Source organism: Balaenoptera musculus, chromosome 9, assembly GCF_009873245.2.
Source record: "Balaenoptera musculus isolate JJ_BM4_2016_0621 chromosome 9, mBalMus1.pri.v3, whole genome shotgun sequence".
In the NCBI taxonomy this organism is placed as follows: Eukaryota; Metazoa; Chordata; class Mammalia; order Artiodactyla; family Balaenopteridae; genus Balaenoptera; species Balaenoptera musculus.
In genome coordinates, this window is record NC_045793.1 from 104,851,783 (window position 1) to 104,872,756 (window position 20,974).

A 20,974-nucleotide genomic window follows, 5' to 3' on the forward strand; every position below is an offset into this window, starting at 1 on the left:
TAACTTTTTTTCAAAGACTGGGGAGGAAAAGTATGTGTGGGGTCGTGTGTCTGTGTGTGAGCCTGTGTCTCAAAGAACTTCTGGAGTAGGAAGCCAAAATCTAACATGGAAAAAGTTAAGAAACAGCAGAATAAGCTCATTATGTAGAAAAACAGAGTAAATGCTAGACGAAAAGTAGTTTGAAGTGGCTGCTGCTGGAGTGGGCTAGGAGCTGCGGGTTTGACTCTAAGCCTTGTGGAACTGTTTGCCTTTTCATGTCCATGTTTTTCATAAAACATGGAATTTTAAAGGTATAGGAGGTGGTTATAATGTATTGTGGTAGAAGGATAGAAAAAATATGACTTTAAAAGAAAACAGAAAGACCAGAAAAATGTATGCCAATTGTTAGTAGTTAATCCGAGTGTCAATTAAGGGATTTTTTTTCTCCCTTTTATAATTAAAAAAAATTGCAATAGATATGTATTACTGATGAAGTTGTAAAAGACCTTTTACACACACACACATACACACACACATACACACACACATACACACGTACACACACATACACACGTACACACACATACACATGCACACACATACACACGCACACACATACACACGCATATACACACACACATATACACACATACACACACATACACACGCATATACACACACACATATACACACATACACATACACACACATACACACATACACACAGACATACACACATACACACACGTACACACACATACACACACACATACACATACACACACATACACACATACACACACATACACACGTACACACACATACATACACAATACACATACACACACATATACACATACACACATACACACACACATACACACACAGACATACACACAGACATACACACACAGACATACACACACGTACACACACACAGACATACACACACATACACACACACATACACACACATACACACACACATACACACACATACACATACACACACACATACACACACATATACACAGACACACACATACACAGACATACACACACAGACACACACAGACATACACACATGTACACACACATACACACACATATGCATACACACACATACACACACATATACACACATACACACACATACACACATATACACACAGACATACACACACGTACACACACACACATACACATACACACAGACATACACACACATACACACACACACATACACACACACATACATACACACACACACACACACACACACACAGAGCACCAGGTCCGGCCCGGAAGAGGAGGTCGCCCTCCCTGGGAGGAGGAGACACGCACTCCACCCACCGGGAGCCTGAGCTGGTACACCAAGGGGCTCCGGGAGCAGGACTCGAGGCCCAGCAGGGGGTGCTGGCAGCACCCCTCCCAGGACGAGCACTTGGAGGACCAGGGCCTCCTTGGACTTGGAGGCCCGGGGCTGCTGTGAGCCCCCCAGGGCAGGAACCAAGCACAGGCATCTGTCGTGCCTTGCACATCCTCTGCGGGCGGTGCAGTGCTCTTTACATGCGGTTTCATCAGTGACGGTGGATGCAGGAAAGCTTTGTCTGTAGTGCAGAGGAGAGGAACCATTTGCACCCTTTCAGGAACAGAGACCTGGAATCAGTGAATCCAGCCTTGCAGACAAAACGGATTTCCCCTTCAACAATGAGATCTGCTCGATCCTAACAAGCCGCCTTTAGAAGCTGTGCATTTGTCATTGTTGAGTCTCCCAGAGGAGCTGGGTTTCCGTGCTGGCTGGGAGCGTGGTGTCCCATATGCCGGTGTCCCATGGGCTGACAAATCCATTGCGGTTCTGGGTGCGGGGCGGTCGGCCTGTGGACAGTTGCTACCCTGGCTGCAGCGGCAGGAGAGCGAGAGAAAGGCCAAGGGTAAGGCCAGAGATGCCCTCTGTCCTTCCTCTGCAGGGGCACATCATGGGGCCCTTGGTGAAGCTTCCAGAAGGAATAGTTCGTCTTTGCATTTAAGTGAGAGCTCAGGATCCCCTTTCTCATATTTATGCTGAGGAGAGATTTCCAAGTCTTCTGATTTGCCTGGAGCCCCTAGGAAATACGGGGCAGAGCCCCCGCCCCCTGCCACCTAGGGGTCTTGGGGGGCATCTCTGAGCATCCCTGGACCCCCTCAGGGCCACTCCCGGGCAACCAGCAAGCCCTCACACCCATGCCTGCACCGCCTGCCCAGGAGCCCCAGGAAGGGGACCGGCAACCTGCCAGCCCTCCTCGGGGTACCCGTCACGCCGGCCAGCTCCCTCACGTGCCCAGCCACCCTCACACTGACTGTCTGTCCTCCCTTGTGCTTCACAGGTGTCTCTGGGGTCACAGATGGACTTACAGAAGAAGAAGAGGCGTGCACCAGCTCCCCCGCCACCCCAGCCCCCGCCGTCCAGCCCGCTGGTGCCCCCCCGCACGGAGGACAGGGAGGAGGACAGGAAAGGCAGGACGGGTGAGTGATGGCGTCCGCGCGCCTCCGGGTTCTTGGCCTGCATCTTAGCGCTGCTACTCACCGCTGCCGTGGCTTCCCCCGTGATGGCATTAACTCGGCAAATATTTAGGCGAAAGAAAGAAAGTCTGGAAATAAACGGTTGTGAGCCAAGGATATCCTACAGGCATAGTTCCTGGGGGTGACGCGGGCGTTTAGAAGGTGGGAAAGGCGTGGGTGGTCGAGGAGGCTCGGAGAGTGCGAGTGATGGAGAGCTGGTGGGCTTCTCCCGGACGGAAGGGGACGAGTCCTAGGATGGCGCCCGTGGATGCTGGTGTGAAAGACATCTCGGCCCCAGGGCGTTTATACACTAGATCATGTGACAACAGTTCAGTCATTTTTTGAGCACCCTTTTTGAAATTGATCTCCACTTACAGAGCTTTCCTGTATGGTATTCTCTGAGAAAAAGAGAAGCCAGGGTAAAGAGGGTGCAATCCTGGTATCTGTGAGCAGAGACGTATTCGACCATGATATCCTAGCCCCTCATGTTACAAGGGAGAGAAGAGATGGGGGTCTCTAGGTCCACCAGCCAGGGATGGCCAATTTTATTCTAAAATCATTCAGTGTTTGTTGTTTCATTTATGTAGGGACCGAGATAAGCCCCTGACGCAAGTGCTTCAGTCATTACAGGAGTGCCATTCAGTCTCCCCCCGGGCAGCCTCACATTTTGCCGTTGATCTCATTGGCTGCAGCCCCCAAAGGGAAAAGACGCCCAAGGATAAGTGGTCACATTGTTGGTCCCTAAACCTTTCATAAGAGCTACTTGGCTGTTGGTCAGCATTTTCCCCCTGGCCAATACCTCGATTTTAATGTCTTAGCATTTCACAGCCTGGGAATCGATTTTGCTAAGGAGATACAGCCAATATTTCATGTCAGTCCATCGTCTTTCCCAAAGGAGAAACTATCTATCTGATTTGAAGGAAATGTGATCAGAAGCTCCTTCAAATAAACCTGTTTTTCTTTTTTTTTTTTTTCATAATGAGACTCCCATTCTGCCTTCCAAGCTTTCTCCCCACTCTTTTCATAAGTGGATGATGAACTCAGATTGAGAGTCCTTGTTGAAATTCTAAGAAGCATCCGTGGTTAGGGTAGTGTAGATGTGGTGAATCCTGCCAACCTCCAGGCCAGACAGCCCATTTTAACCCCTGGAAGGACCTCCCGATTCAGCCTTGAAGGACCAAGGTCTGTGTCCAACGAGTTTGGAGAGCCTGGCCTGGGGTTGGGCAGCTGGTACTCACAGGGGTCTCAGAAAAAGGGAGATGGGCATTTTAAAGTGAAAATGGTAGGGACAGTTCCCTCTCTAAGGAACATGTACAAAGAGGAGGTATGGATGGTAGTAACTGCTATGAGTCTCTCTCTGGTCCACAGACTTCTGTTTTGTGGATTGAGGAGGAGGCCAGAAGCTCCCTTCCTTCTGTCAATAACTTTGAATATTTTTTGAGGTCAGCGGTCTTGGTGGCCATTTCAAAGCAGACTTCCATCCCCATCAGAAATCCCCATGAATTAAAAGTACAATAATGGCACCAGAGCAGAACTTTTAACCAAAGTCTTGGCTTTAGGTTAAAAGATAATAATTTTGAAAAAGTAGCTCAAACCACAACAAAATATGCTGAACTTCTTTTTGTATTCAGATGGCTGGAGATAGAAATTTAAAAATTTTTTGGAACTTGCACTAAAGTAGTATTGCAGCTGGCTGGATTTGGGTCTCGACCCAAATTTCTTGGTAAACAAAAAGAAGCCTTCCAGCAGAGAGGATATTCTTCTACCTGCCTTGCCCTTGGGGTTGGCTTGTCATGTCAGGTGCTTACCTGGGCCAAGCAAACCACACTCATTCAGACACCTTGCTTATTTGCACTTTGAGGGAGGAAATGATATGTATATATGAGGAAATTAATATTTTTCCAAGTCTAGAGAACTATAAGCAAGAGAAAGAATAATGGATATATTTCTTGATGAAGAAATGATGTCTTAATATTTGTATTAATAGTCTGATGAAGGGCATGAAGTGTAGACTCTATTAATTACTAGAAGATTCTAAACTTTAGAGGTTGAAGCCAGTATTTTTTAAAGAAATAATCATGAACACAATTTATGATACTAGTAACTCCTATCATTTGTTATATTGTCATTAACTTTCAAAAACTTTATTAGCGGAAGATAACCATTTCTATAGAAAATTGTAAATAGATTCCCAATGTGAACAGATCAAAGAGGGCTGCTCGGCTGGTCTGAGAGGTAGACTGGCCTGGGGGAGATCCCCACCCTTTCTCCAGCCCAGGATCCTTTTCAAAACAAAGTTTAAAAACTGTTACCGCAAACAATGGAAGAGGTTGATAGTATAAATGGGCTTAAAGAGGTAAATCAAACTAGGGGTTATTGGATCTGTAATAGGTAATAGATGTAAGCAGCAAGAATAAGCTAAAACACAAACCTGTGAACCTGAAAAAGACTAATGTGAAGAAAAAGGGTTCCTTTTAACTTGACAGAGCTGTTTAGGGACCTTTTCATAATAATTTCAGCCTTTAAAAATACCTGTGCCTTTCAGAAACAAATGGCAACTGCGCAGTATATTCAAAATAACCCAAGGATAGGACCCTACGTATATAAAATGTTAAAACGTTAGAGAGGTTGGATTTGGTGTGCTGAGTGAGGTTGGATGCGGTGCTGGGTGTGTTTGGATTTGGTTCCCGGTGTGGCTGCATTTGGTGACGGATGAGGTTGGATTTGATGTCGGGTGAGGTTGGGCTTAGTGCTGAGTGTGGTTGCCCTTGGTCCCAGGTGTGTCTGCATCTGGAGCTCTCGGTGTGGTTGAGTGATGGTGACGTACCCTCCACTGGAGACAGAGGGCCTCTGGGCTTAACCTCCTGAAGTAATCCCTGTTGATTCCACGTAGGTGTCGGACGGCAGGTGCCACAGAAGCCTCCCAGAGGCACTGCTCGGGGCCCCCCCCAGTTAGTGCTCCCCCCGCCCCCGCCCTACCCTCCTCCTGACACAGACGTGGCAGAGCCTCTCGGCTTTCCTGGGGAAGGCGCTGTTTCCGAGGCCTCCAACCTGAGACCCACACGTACGTGCCTCTCGTGTCATCTGTGTCGACGCCTCACCTCTCTGGTCTCTGGTGTCGGCGCTGGGTTTCCAGACTTTCCATTCTTGCCTGGGGATGTGTGTGCCTCTTCCCTCCAGCTTTTCTCTCTCAACGCTCAATGCAGTGTGTCCAGTTAACAGTGAATGCACTCCGAATGCCAGGCAGGTACCCGTGAAGAACGATTTAACCCATTAATCATTCATGTTGTGGTTCGACTTCAGCCAGAATTGCATCGTGTGGGTGGAGACAGCCAGCTAAGAGCAAGTAAATGTCCCTCAAATTAGAACTGTCCTCTCAGTGCCCGCAGGTGGCCCACTCGGCACAGCACAGCACAGCAATGATGCGATCGTATAGGCTGTATTGCTAAGCTCGCTCAGGCCAGCCGTGAATGCCAAGGGGGCTGTGCCCCAGAGCTGGGGGGACTTAACGGATTAGAATCTTTGAACCCTACAGCCAGTGGCCAAGCATTAGTCCCACAGAAGGGGAGACTGAGGCACCAGAAGGGGAAACAACTTAATTTGAGTCTAGCAACAGCCAGAATTAAAGGCTCATTTTGTTTCTGTTTCTTGTCACACCCTGTCTGAGATCAGGCTTTCTTCGTTGTTTCCTGGGATTTCTTTTGGACTTTAATAAGCACCATGTATAGCATTCCCACCTCCAGTTGGATATTAGCTCTATATATTTCACTGTACACACACACACACACACAGACACACACACACACACACACACACACGACATCGAGCCTGGGTGCATCCCTCCGTCAGGATGCCTGAGCTGTGCAGGGGCATTGCCTTATAAAGCAGGTACCGTCCAGGGCTACATTTTCCCAGGGGTGAAAAGTCTCTATGCATTCAGCCCAGGGAGCGGCTGGCGCCCACATGAGATATGCAGCCCTCTGGTTAGGAAGTTCATCCTTTTCCACCATCGAACCACTTGATCTTTTTCTGTCTTCTTTGGAAATGACAGCTAGCTCCCTGCCAGCTTCTGGGGAAAGAAGATAATCATTGGATTACTTACCAACTTTCTCTAGGCAAAATAATCCTGATTCATTTTATCTCTTTCCACAAAGACTTCTTTTCCATCCTCAAAATCTGTTTGATCATCCTGACGTTGGACATGCTTCCAAATGCAAATGAAATTTGTAGGGGATTCAGAAATGGAGGATTAGACAGATTAGTCGGAAAGATGACACCGAGGCTTAGACAGCTCTGGGGCTGTGTCATCTCTGAAGAGAGTGGGTTTGAAGCCCCACAGGCCAAGGCCGTGAGCTTTCAGTGGCCACTCCGGTGGTCCTCACCATGGATTGTCCCCCCTGGGGAGCCCGTGAGGGAGGAAGGGCTGAGGGGAGAGGGTGGCCCTCGGCAGTGAGGAGTGGCCACAGCCCAGGAGCTCGGGGGGCCTAACAGGATGGAACAGCCAGGCCCACGGACTGCCCTATACTTGACCTTATGTAAACCCTCAGACCCCAGCTTCCCCCGGGCCCCTGCCTGGGTTTGGGGGGACAGTGTCAGCGTGTGGTGTCTGCTGGGGAGACCAAGGACAAGATTTAGCAGCTGCTATTTTCTTTTTTTTTTTGGCCGCGCTGCGCGCCATGCGGGATCTTAGCTCCCCAACCAGGGATGGAACCTGCACCCCCTGCAGTGGACGCTCAGAGTCCTAACCACTGGACCACCAGGAAGGTCCTCAGCTTTTAAAGGCCCGCATCGGCCTGGAGAAGAAGAGCTTCCCCCTGAGTCTCTCCAGCGCTGAGGAAATACATCCCATCCCCGCCCTTGGGAGCCTTTCCAACAAAGGTCTGCATAGAGAATGAACAAGCCTCAGACAGAGGAGGAGGCCCCCTGTCTTCTTGCCCGGAGGCTCCGTCTCCTTCTCCTGCCCCGGGACACTTCTCTCCATGTCCTCCTCTCCCCACGTGCATGTCCAAGGACCTTCCCCTGCCCTGGACATAGCTAACCTGCCCTCCTTCCCTTCTCATCCCCTCTCACACACCCACAGAAATGCCAGGAAGAGAGCACAGAAGCACAGGGGGAACAGAGCGGGGCCCCGTGAGTGTTAGGACCACGCAGAGCCTGGCCCAGGCATAGCAGGACCCCTCCTGTCCCCTAGCCCTGTCCTCCTGACCACGTGTGCACCAGGGGTTAATGCATCCAGCTTGGAGCTTTTATTTAGCAGGACTGTCCCGAACATTGTTTACAGCATGAAAAACTAGGATCGCCTGCCCAGCCAGGCAGAAAGCAATTCACCTGCTTTGATTCAGGTCTTTAAAAAAGTGAGGGAAAACGACTCCTTTGTTGTCATTTGTTTTATTTTTTTACACCACGTTGAAATCTGGGTACTGCTCTCCCTCGTCTCTGGGGAGCTATGGATTGTTGGCATGTAAAGTGTCAGGTGTGATTTCCGCCCCTTGTGGGCATGTGCATCTCACCTGCATGCCCATCGAACTTGCATCTGTTTGTAGCCATGGGAGCTCAGTAGGCACTTTCATATGCCAGCCGTAAGCTCTTGTGTGTCTCCTCGTGAGTTCAGCAGGAGTTAGACCTGTGTTCTCTGTCTAAGAAACGATGTGTTAGTGGTGGAAATCAGACCTGAGTACCTGGAGGCCGGGCGAGTTCTCGCTCCACCCTCTCTGGGGAGGCTCTGTAAGGAGGAAGCTGAGCCAGAAGCAGCTACATCACTGGCCCCTGGTCTCACTGTGGAATGGGTCCAGCAGGAATCGACATTATGGCGTCTTTGACCTTCAGCCTCTGCCTGCCCCCACCCCGAACGTTCCTCCCACTGTGCCACAGACTCCCACTGGACACCTTTGGCTGCGCACCTTCTTTGTGATTTGTACCACAGGTGGCATATCCCACTTAGGTCATTACAAAGAGGTAAGATACATTTTCTTGAAAACCAGTCAGCACAGCCAAAGATAAGATAGAAAGACTTAAGTAGCAATGAATTAATAGTAACTGGATTTGTACGCAGATGTGAGAAGGTGGCAAGGAAGACGTGAAACAGGTCCTCATACCACACCTTCTATTTTGATCTCTCCCATTCCAGAACCTTCTGTTCCAGCCATCCCCCTGTCCCTGCGCCTTGCCTCTGCAGAATCTTGGTTCCCATCCTGGTGGCTTTGCTGGGGTTCCTGTTACGGCTGCCAACCCTCCTTTCTGTCCCCAGCCTTCTGCCAGCTGACCTGGGCACCAGGTGGGCCCCAGGCCCTGACCCAAGGACAAATCCTCTTTCCTATTTTTATGCCTTAAGTGTTAGCAGCACTTGACTCATGGTCATTAAGACCATGTTGACCTGGAACAGAAGCAAACAGGAGGAGATGTGTGTTCCAGGTCAGTGCCACATCTCTCTGCATCTCCTGTGCTCTTTTTGAACCAATGTACAGTTTGTAGTCAGAAGAGGTAGAATGACCATCCCCTCGTGCATCTGTTCAGCTCCAAGAGGCCACCTTCCACGGCCGGCCCCTCCGCCAGCTCTGGGGGGACCCAGCCTGGATGTCAGATTGATGTGAGCCCTGCGTACTCTCGCACAGTCAGGGGTGGGGGTCTCCTCTGTGCTCGCCCTGCTCCAACCCAGGAGCCCTTTGGTCTTTGGCACGGCCACCCCTCCCTCCTGTTGTCCTCTAGGTGTTCATCCATTTCTCACCGTACTTGTTACACAGGCCTGTGTGGGGCACCCCACTAGTTGAAGCTACTCGGAGGCTGTAACGGTCTTAAAGGGCATCCAGGGCCAGCACTGAGGTCTGTCTATAGGATGTTCTCCATAGCGTCAGCACTGCATCGGAGACCTTGGCAGTCACACCTTCAGCATCCCAGCCCGGGCTTCCGTTCCTCAGTTGTCTCCTGGTCAGGTCCGTCTGTCAAGACGCCCTGTGGTACCCTGGATCCCGATGACCCCCACCTCCTGTGTTCACCCTCTTATGTAGCCCTCCCTTGAACATGGACTCGTGTCTAATGAGTAGAATGTGGCAGCAGTAGTGGAAGTCACTTGTCACCTCTGAGACTAGGTGGAAACAGTCTGTGGGTTCCATCTGGAGCCTCTCACCTGCTCACCCTGCGGAAAGCCAACTGCCGTGCTGAGATCTGCTCTACGGAGAGTCCACGGGCAAGGACCGAGGGAGTCTCCAGCCAGCGGCCCTCAGTCCACTGACCATGAGAGCTGAGTCCTGCCGTGGCCACTGAGTGACACTGGAAGCGAAGCTTCCCCAGTAGAGCCTGCAGGTGAGACCACAGCTCTGGTCCACACCTTGATTGCACACAGCTGAGCCATCCCGGCTTCCAGACCCACACAAACTGTGAGGTAAATCCTTATGCTTTGAAGACTCTAAGTCTTGAGGTCATTTGATCTGTGGCAATAGATAATCAATACAGATTGCAAAACTCCCATCTCAAACCTACTCAGTTAGGGAATCTCTTATCCATTAGGAATCCCGGTGGGACAGACTTCAGTGCTGAATCTGAGGCCTAGAGTTGCCATCAAGGCTTTCCCTAGATCATCTTTGGGGTTGGCTTCCTCCTCAGGCTGGTACCCAGGGCGCCGTGGCTGTTCCCTGCATCCCATCCAGACACCGGACGTCTCAGAGGAGGAAGAGAGACTATCTTTTCTAATAGTTTCATAGGAAAAGGGAACCTTTCCCAGAAACGCCCAGCTGCAGAGTTCCTCTCGTGTCTCATGGACCAGGGTTGGGTCTGGTGCTGACCCAGTCCCTGGGTGAGGACGGAATCCCCGGAGGTGAGTCAGGTGCCTCCTGACAGCTGGGGTGGGGTCAGCTTTCCCTGCGTGTGTGGGAGTAGCTGGTCAGTACAGGAATTTTGCTCGCTGGGAAATGTGGAGGTTGCACACTGCATCAATAGCCAGCAGTGTTCACCACACACGGGTTGTAGCCTGAGGTTTCTGTCCTGTGTCTGGAGAACATAAGATGTGTCGTGAGCAAGTGCAGAGGGAGGATTGTGTGCCGGCAGTGAAGGCCAGGCGCGTGGCTCAAAGCAGTGTGACCACACACCTGAAAGGCAGAAATCACCAGGGCACCGTCCTCCTTCGGGGACAGTTTCAGTTCAGGCCTGGCCCCCACCTACATTTCCCATTTCCTGCTTTGACAAACCAAAGGAACTACTAGAAATGCTCCTGAAATTAGAAGGTGCTCACTTAGAGCCCAGAGACTAAAGGGTTTGGTTTCTTGATCATCTTAGTAGCCAAGAGGATAACAGAATAGGGTTAGTGAAGTTGGGTGTTCAACCAGTCAGTCTTTGGAATCCTGTATCTCATTTTAAAATCACTTTCTGCTCTAAGAAGCATCATTTTCTCTCTTCCAAGGTGAGCTTAGCTTAGGATAGACAAAATGCAGCCTCTTCAGAGTTGGTTAGGGCAAGTGTGAAGCTGGGTGAACTTGGCCTCTGCATCGCCCGGTGCAGGACTGAGGTCCCTTGACCTGGTCCAGGCTGTCACTCTCTCCCTGGCAGCCACGGCCAGCCCAGCCTGTGGAGTCTGAGGTGGTGAATGCTTGGTGCACACGTGGGAGAAGAACGGTTAAGCTGGGTGATGTCTCAGCCTCATGGCACAAAGGTCACCGTGAATGGGGCTTTGGTGATGTGTTTGAGCTTTTGTTGCATAATTGTAACAACAGTAAATAGTAGTTCCTTGGCCTATGCTCTTCAATCTTTTTGTTTCTTATTAATAAGCTTTCATATTAACCTTTAGATATCTAATCAAGGACATAGGTGCATGTCTAAACCAGTATAATTGTGCATATGGATTTCCCCCCATAACTTTCTAACCAGCTCGCTCTCTAATTTCAGTTTTAGTTGAACCTTCATTGTGGATCATGATGGTAGAGTCTATCCCATTAGTTGCACTGAATTGTTTGTTTACAAAATTTGCAGTACTAGTTATGATTAAGTTATTAAGTTATTAGCTACTTATTTTAATGACAAGACCCTGGGGATTTTAAAAATCAATGCACAGAGAGCTCAAATTACAGATCCTTAATTTGTCTTATATTTTTTAAATTAAACTGTCCAATGACTGTCATTTTCTTATACATTTTCCTACACCAGGCTTGAGGAAATCAGCCTTTCCTTGGGTATACTTTTCTAAGATAATTGACAAAGGATTTTAAAGGCAGAGAGGGAAACAGGGCCATTGTCTCCTGTTCTAAATGACATGTAAGGTTAAAGCCCCACTGTGACAACCATTGTGATGTTTCTAGCTGATTGGTTTTCAATTTGTGAACAAGTGTCCCATTCTAAAGAACTTTAAGGAAATTCTAAACTAGGGGAATAAAATGAGAGAAATAAACTATCCATTCTCAATTAGAAGATAGTAATTTGCTCAATGTAAAATTAATAATAACAATAATTCACATTTTAGGCAGCGTGACTCAGCAGAGGATCTGAAAATCTAGAAATATTTTGGGCCCAGCTCTGTGGTTTACTGGCAAAATGGCTATAATCAGCTCCCCACGCTCCCAGACCAGAGCCTCACTAATGGCTGTGCCACGTGGCATGCAGGATCTCAGTTCCCCTGCCATGAGCTGCCCTGAGCAGAGAGCTTACAGAGGACAGTACAGGAGCTTCGCTGATGCTCCTTATATCACGACCAATAGTCTTCAAAGTCACCTAACGTCTTACTTTACAATTGGAACTAACACTTGGCCCCTTTCCAAACAAAGTAGTTAATCCTGAAGCTTGTGACACAAATACAGTTCTGGGAGTCTCGTTTGTCCTGGAAGCACCCTTGAAACCCTACAGGTGTGTGGACTTCAGGGCAAGCCCAGGGAAGCACTCTTGCCCTTGTCTTGGGTTTACTTGCCGCTTTCCTTCTGTGGCAAGAGAACCAGCCACGCAGCTGCTCCTGCTGCCATGGGAAAGGGCACGGTATCCAGGAAAACAGGAACTGCGTGGTGAGCAAATGGCCCGTCTCATAAAAGGAAGGAAGTCGGTGACTATGGAAGCAGAGTCTGTCCCTGCTCAGAATACATTTTGAAAATGGACTGAATTTTTAGCCTGTTATTATGGTTGAAAACCATTGAAACCATTCAATCTACCCAATATGAACTAAAGATTGAATACTACTTAGAAGCAAAGCAATGAGAATCATGCTAGAGTTATGTACAGTATTTTTTAAAAATCCTATGAACATATTTCCTTTTGCTAATTATCTTTTAGCCCTTTATTTACAAGCTACCATGTCCCTGACTTGAGAGAGAATTGAAGAACTTAGTGACAACTCAGGGAGACCGTATGCACTGCACCTGGCTCACGCCAGCTGGTGAGAGCAGGTTGTTGAAATTTTAGGAACTTTGCAAGCCAGTTGCTAAGTGGAACCACTATTAAAAAGTAAAGTATGTAAGCTTACAATTAAATAATATTAAAAACAAAGGTAACAGATATTAAAAACACACCGCTTTCTAATTATTTTACTACATTTTACTATTTCTGTGTTCTTGAGGTTATGTACGTTGAATCAATATGATTCAATAATATGTAACAGTGAAAATGCTATATAACAGCACACTTCTTCCCAGCACCACATTCAGTGGCGATGAGACCTGGAAATCAACCAAGGAAGGAGCATTTACACCATGGACATTGGCAAAGGCTATACAATCAGGGCTGGATTTATTGTGTGCTAATTGTCCAGGTGTAGGATGTAACATTGGGAAATGTTAATAATGCAGATTAATTATAAAAGCATATTATCAATAGCCAGTGCATTGTGAAAAGCATCACCCCACCCCATCCCGCCAAAGTTGAAGAATAGTTCTTCCATTTTCCAAAAACCACTATTCAGTTCAGCAAGGTCATTCATGTGATTGACAAAGAGGCCAAATTCCAACATCTGTCTTCATGGTTTCATGTTCATCTTACTCCTTAACATAAAACTATCAATCCACATTTGTGTCAAAAAGACACGTGTTTGTCAGTGGTAATAATAGGCTGACTACAGATAAAATAATTTGATAAAAATTAATAAAAGGGTTCTGTGAGAATCAATTGGTCATATAGAATTTACAACAAAGACTATTGTATATTTTATTATTACTTGTAAATTTTGTGCTACCCATCCTTTGTATCAGTAAAACTTTATCTGTCTGTTTATCCCTTTTACTTTTTCCAGAGAGCTGGTGACTAACCATTTACCAGCCTCCCACTGCAAAGGAATAACATATAAATAGGAATGCTGAAAGGGAGTAAAATTATTTAGTTAAGAAAACAGATGGCGATATTATTTTTTATTTTCCTAATTCACTGCTCAAGCTGTGAGTTGACACAAATAATCAAACAGGTTTCTGTGTCTCTCAGAGTTTTAATTTGCAGGCTAAGTTCAGGTTTGGCGTAAAAACCAACTTTTTTACATCAAGAGTTATAAGAACTTCTTTCTGGGTTCACATAAATTTAAGTTCTTCCTGGAAGTAAGGAATGGACAGCTTGATTTTTCAAGAATGGTTCGAGATTCTTAATAAATATCATTATTTTATTTTATTAGTTAAAAAGTGAATAGGGATTATAAACCCATCATTTCTTTACTGACAATAGTCTTCTAACCTGTTGTCTTAAGGATTTTTATGAGATAAATAAATTTCTATGAATTTAGGCATGGCTGTCCTTTGTTTTAATCCCTAACCCTTGAGGCCTTCAGGGCCTTAAGCCACTCCATGCAATCAATGGCCTTTCATCAGATGGTCAGTCTCTCACTGCGGAAAAGAGCAAGGCCCAGGTCAACATGCATATGCAGTTGATGCCTGTCTCCAACTCAGTAAGTCAATCGGTATTTTCTGAGTTTATGCTTGAGCCCTGCTTAGTATCCACATTGTCGTGGCTGGATTGATTGATCTGCAGCTGAGGGCATTGGGAAGCAATGTTATCTATTTTTCCCTAGAGCTCTGAAAGCAACTTAGACTTCTTTCCAGGAGCTTTCCTACCAGCTGGTCACTGTCTCTGCCTGCAAGGACTTTAAGGTTTTGTATCAAATCCATATCATTTTATTAGAAAACCTCCAAGACAACAGTGAGTGCAGTGACGCTGATGATATAACTCTTCCAAGGACAGAATTGTGTATGTTGGATCAACAGGCCCTTTGGATAACGGACATAGTCAAAGACTGAAAGGAAGTGGGAGATACAAGTGAACTTATATACAAAACAGAAAGAGACCCGCAGACAGAGAAAACAAAGGGGAAGGGGGGGGGGAGGGATAAATCAGGAGTTTGAGATCAACATATACCCACTACTATATATAAAATAGGTAAACAACAGGAACCTACTGTATAGTACAGGGAACTCCACTCAGTATTTTGTAATAACCTATACGAGAAAAGAATCTGAAAAAGAACATATATATATATATGTATATATACATACATACACACATATATATATATCTAAACCACTTTGCTGTACACCTGAAACTGACACAGCATTGTAAATCAACTATACTTCAGTTAAAAACAATAAATTAAAGTTTTAAAAAAAGAAAGGAAGTAGAGGAAGCATTAATAATATGATGATTTGGCCAACACCTCACTCTCTATGCAGTGCTGAATCCCCAGGGCCTTGATGATGATGAGAAGGGTGACATTTATTTTGCCAGAGTTTGCGTTCATATTTTACTGTTTATTTTCCCCCCCGCAGTTTATTGCTGTGCATCATTCCCTACCCATGCCAAGCGCTTCTGACGGACGGCCCCTTCCTGGAGCTCCGTACCTCTGACTTTTCCCTGTGCCTCTGCTGTCCTGACTCTGATTCTCCTGTTGATCTTCCATCTGTCAGCATAAAAGAGCTCATTTGTACACCCGCAACTTACTTTCTTTAGAATTTACATATAAATGCATAAACAACAGAGATTTGTCTGACCGAGGTTCATATTTCCTTGTAGGAGGTAAAGACTTCTATATGTAAATTCTAGGTTGATTATATTGACCTGTCTGAAATTCCCCTTTCATTGATACGTGGATATGTTTTTATTAAGAACCTTGCTTTATTTGAATTCATTATTAATTCATATTTTTCTTGTTTGATATTCGGATACAGAATTTCTTCTCCATTTTCCTTTCAACTAGATGGTGTCCATAAATTGACCAGCAAGGGCAATGTGGATAGAACTGAAATAGTCTATCTTCCTGGTAAAACTAAGTGCCTAAGCCCAGGAACTATAAATATAACCTGTAAGGACCCACAACTCATGATCTTATAGGTATCCATTCGGGATAGGTAGGATATAACATTTTTGTAGATGTTTTCCAGGTTTTCCTATTACTGTGTCCCCTGCCATTTAGAGGGTTTATGAGAAGAAAACAGAGGAAGAGAAGCATGTGTCTCACTTCGTTGATTCACCAAACACGGGGTACTTGCTTGATGCTAGGGGGCTTTGGGGGCCGTTAGAGTGAGTAGCACATGACCTCTGCCCATGGCTTCTACTTACCATGACTCGCTTGAGAAAAGAAGTAGCGATGGGTCCATTTGATAAATGCTAGTCCGGAGGTTTGTACGAGTGGAGCATATGCCCGAGGGTGTAGCTACCATGTCCACGTAGGGGTGTTGCCTGCTCTTCCTAGAGACTAAGGTCCTTCTCCCATCTTGAGAAAACCCACGCAGTCACTGAGAACTGGTCACCGCAGCAGTCCTAAGACAGAGCAGGTGAAAATACTCATGTGAAGATTCAGGGCTTAGGAAAAAAGACTTGCTTGCTTTGATAAATTTTTATTATTGTGCAAAGATACATTTGAATTGGAGAGGCTTATCATGTTTCTCTCCAAAAGGTTTTTTAAATGTTAATTGCTCAAAGTGAGAAAAAAAATGAGTGTTTTTTACTTGTATGACTGTTGTCTGCTTGATCACAATGAGAATGGTAGCAATAACTGATGTAGGAAATATCGCAGCTGATATTGGTATTACTAGTAAATATAAGCTAGAACTTCTAGAAATATATGGCTAGAGCTGTGTATAACCAATCTAGTGCCATGTGTTGGTGAAAAAAACAAATTACTCAGGAGGAAACATAGAACAAGTTAGAAAGTGCTTTTCTTTTGCATTGAAATAAAGAACTATTGTCTGATAAGTAGCAGTCATTTGACCTTAAATCATTAAGTGGGGAAAGTCTAAACAAGAAAAGGTAATGTTTACCTAAATGTTGGGGAAAGCGTCAGGATTTATGGCCCAGACATTAAAGATTGTAGAAGATTGTATATAATTACAGCAAGAAGCATTTGTGTAAGAAGTCGCTATTACGCTGAAGAAAGATGGCGGTAGGAAGTCTTAAGGCAAAAAGTTAGGAGAAGAACAGGAGAAAGTGATATTGTTCATTGATTTATTGGTTGGGGGACAGAAAATGTAATACAAAAAATGTATCAAACTCTATGAAAAACAGAGGACACAGATGTTGGGGGTGGGAAGGAACAAACTCAATGGAGATCGATCGAATTATGTGACAAATGGAATGCGACCAGGGCACCCCTGACGTCCTGGATCACGAAGTTAGCCAAAGACACAGATTTTTGACAACACCTCAGGGTTCTCTATCACCAAGGTGGTCTCTCACACAGCTGGGTAAAATTCAGGGCAATTCGATGAACAAGTTTTAGAGATCCACGTGTGTCATGACACTGTGCTTACCCAGCATCAGAATCTTCTAGGAACCAGACAAAATAATTTGGTTAAATATTTTTTTCTCGAGGCACTTGCATTTCTGAGAGGTTTCCATTTCTGGCTCAGCCCAGAATCCATCCCTCTTTGTGGGTCATCTCTTCTCCTTATAAGCCAATAGGAGAACCGTCTGTTTCTTGTCTCCATCATGTTACACATACTATCAAGAGTCGAACTAAAAGAAAAACAGATTTGTGAGGGTTCACATTTTCTAGCCAGAGAGACACAAATCAAGCAGCCCTAGTGACTGACGAGCCTTGACTAGCCATGCAGGTTCCCAGGGACGCCCTCGGGAGCACCAGCCCTATAACAAGTGCCAAGGCACACAGAAATCATATTAATTTTCAACAGCAATTGGCTTAAACTCTTGCATTTTCACCGTAGAGACAGCGTCAGCAGTGGGCAGTGGAACACGCTGTAATTTCTAAACCGCATTAGTTGAGAATGTTTGCCATCTCACTTCACCGGTACTTTTGACCTTTTCCTATGAAAATTCAGAGATTATTTTGTGGTGAATAAATACTCCTAGTACTACAGATGAAAGAATTTGGAGACTCTTACTCCAGTTTCCTCACTGGTATTGTATTTTCTCACCCATTATAATCAACCACGCATTACATCTGTGTTTGCAATGCTTATCGACTGCTAATTTTCAGTTTCCATGTTCATTTGGGTCCATCATATGATACTGTTTGTTCACAACTCTCATAATTCATGTAGTCTGATCCAAAACATGCCCATATGCAGACTGACATTTTCCACGGCAAAACAAACTTTTCTGTAACAGAGATAGGATTACATCTTCCAAATATTATGCAGGGAGTAAGAGCCCCTCCACACAAGTATTGAAGGCACGACCGATTGTCTAGGAATTAATCCACTCACAGAGTACTTACTTCTTCTCTCCCCTCTGAATTGTGTGTGTGCATGCGAGCACACGTGGGTGTTTTTAACAATTTCATCCTTCAAACCCAAGGAATGTAGAGCAGGAGAAAAACTCAGAATAGTTTTGCTCCTTATTAGTTGCCATGGTAAAGCAACACGAAGCAAACTTCAAACACCGGTGAAAATGAAAGTCCAAGTGTGAAATGAAATGAGACTTGGAGTTGCCCGCGGGCTGAGTCCCCATGCTTTACTTGTCACCAATAGCAACACAGAACACTTCTGTCAAAAAACTCTTCACAGGAAACTGTGAGATTAAATGTATCATCACTTTCTGTGTTTATTCTGCCCTTAGATGCTTTCTATAATCCTTCTTTTTCCTTCTTCTTAAGAAAATAATAAACTTTGTATTACTGTGAGCAGAGTTGTGTAAACCTCAGAAGGCTGTATTTGCCTCCAGCAAAGAAAAAATGTTCTTCAGTAAAAAGAAAAAAAATGCAATTAAAAAAAAAAAAAGAAAAACCAAAGAGGTGAGAACTATTGAGACTATTTAGGCTGGCTACATTGTTTCCAGGGTGATAAATCTACCCTCCGGTTTTCGGGGAGGAAAATGAGGGGGAAAGTGACCAAACGTGTGACCGAAATCAGAACGCAACAGCCAGTGTATCTCATACGTTTTTCTTTGGTGTGTAAGGAACTAGGGTTAAAGAGAAAATAGATCCTCATATCTTTCGTATGAATAAGACGTGGTAATGAGGGATATAAAGACTTCCTAATAGCACAAATCCTAAGCCAGGTGGCAGATGGCCATGTCTGGCCCACAGATGTGTCCTCTTTGCCAGGTAAAGTTGCCAATATTAAGTCATATTGGCCTTGAAATTCTGTCTTCTCTGGAATGTGTAAGAAAGAACGCTCATGCCTTCGGGGCCCAGAACTCAATGGGCACCATGCCCCCCACCCTCTCCACGGCCCAGCCAGAAATTCCTTTGCTATGGTTATTCTTGAGCTATGGTTTTTCCAGTCAGAGAATGGAGGGGAAAGTGATGAAGTCTTGCCATCAGGCTCCTGACTGTAGTGGACAAAAGTGGGAAAATGAAGCATGAACCTATAGGGCTGCAGTTTCAAAGAAAGGGGGATAAAGCTCAGGTTGGAAGTAGGGAGTATTCGCACCTCTGGCTGGTTTCTCTCATGGACGTTTCTGCCTAATCCTGGGAGCCTTTGATGTACGACCTCTCTCTCAATCTTTTCTTCCCACCCCCCAGTGGCAGGCACACCCCAAATCTGCACCCACAGAGGGTTACTGACAGAGCCAGGAAGGGGATGCCCGGGATAGGGGGGACCTGCCTTGTGCATCTGCCTTTCCACCCCCGTCCCATCACAGCTGTCACACAAATAAGGTAGAGTGTGACCCTGCTGAGGGCAGCGTGGGCCAGGCCTGAACAGCCACTCCCTGGACAAATGGCCTGCATTAGGGCCCTGGGGCTAGAGGACAGAAATAGTGTACGTGAAGACGGTGTTCATGAAGTCCCGTGAATATCAAATAATAGCGAATGGTTTTAAATTGAGATTTTTCGTATCTAGTAGTGGATTGTAAGTTTCCTTTTACTATTGCAAATTGAAATATGGGAATCAAATTGATGGGAATTAGCAGTTTTTATCTTTTAAGAGTATTACTGATGTATAATTGGCACACAGAAGCCCTACATGTGTGTAAAGAAAGTATATCCTTCAATAAGTGTTGATACTTGTACACACCCATGAAACCATCACCACACCATCAAGATAGTAAACATATATAGCACCTTCAAAGGTTCCCTCATCTCTCTGTAATCATTTTTAACCTGTGTGTGTGTGTGTGTGTGTGTATGTATGAACACATGAAACATTATACACGTAGCTATATAGGTTACCTTATGACAGTACTGTAAATCGAATGGGGAAAGCTAGAAAAACAATTTTTAATAACCAAAATTCTAAATTAATTGAGAAGTAAAGCTCTGTTGCAACTAATTAGGAAAGTGTTGGACGTGATGACTGTAATGATAAAGTTGAACGTTGATCTGCGGGGAGGGAAAACCAGTCACAACATTTTCAGCCAGAGCGGTACCTTCGACGCGGTATCGGTGAAACGCAGCCACGCGCGGGCCACGGAGCCACCTCTCCTCTATCCAGGTTTTCAAGAGGGAAGGAAAGATTGCTCTCCATGGCATCATTTTCTCCTGCCAAAGAGGCGTGAGTGGCTGCAGAAAGCTGAGTTTGCTACAAAGTTCACTGAAAGGAGGTCAGCCGCCTCCTCCGCTCTCACCAACTCCGGACCCGCTGGTCCAGGCAGGATCCTGGCTGCCACCTGGAGGGCGGGGTCGGGGCGCCAGGGCAGCACTGGGCCCGTCTGCAGGGGCAGCGCCCTCTGCCCTCCCCTCCCTGCTGGATCGTCTAGCAGCTGAAGAGGCGGCTTATTAACAGGGCTGGAGGTGCCAGGATAAACAGTGTCTCCTCCCACTCCCCACTCCTTCCAACCACCAGGAAGCCCTGATTATCCCACTGGTGGACCATCTCAAGGAGAATTTTTCTGTGCAAAAGTACAGAAAATAAACATCAGGGCTTTGAGTGTATGCCAATATTATGTTGCAGCCGGTCACACAAACAGCTGGCTCGAGCGACTGCATTCCTAGGGTCGAGCCCCCTCTGTTTACAAAGGAGGGAAAGTGAGGCCAGAAAAGTAGAGTGCCTTCTGTCTAAGGCCACACAGCTCGAGAGGCCTGTGCTCAGATGGGCAGACTCTCCATCCACTGTTGCCGGTGTAACCAGAGATCTAAAAAGGAAAGCAGGTGCAGTACGGGGGTGTGTGTGTGTGT

At 46.0% G+C, this 20,974-nt stretch overlaps 1 protein-coding gene across 5 annotated transcripts in view; it reads left to right on the forward strand.

The window, feature by feature from the left end:
• The window catches only part of COBL (cordon-bleu WH2 repeat protein), a 273,155-nt gene that overhangs the window by 202,332 nt on the left and 49,849 nt on the right, over positions 1-20,974 (forward strand). For all 5 annotated transcript variants that reach the window (XM_036863045.1, XM_036863042.1, XM_036863044.1 and 2 more), the window contains 2 exons: positions 2,346-2,484; positions 5,414-5,584. In XM_036863045.1, the coding sequence (XP_036718940.1) occupies positions 2,346-2,484; positions 5,414-5,584 (310 nt within the window). The remainder of the gene's footprint in view (positions 1-2,345; positions 2,485-5,413; positions 5,585-20,974) is intronic.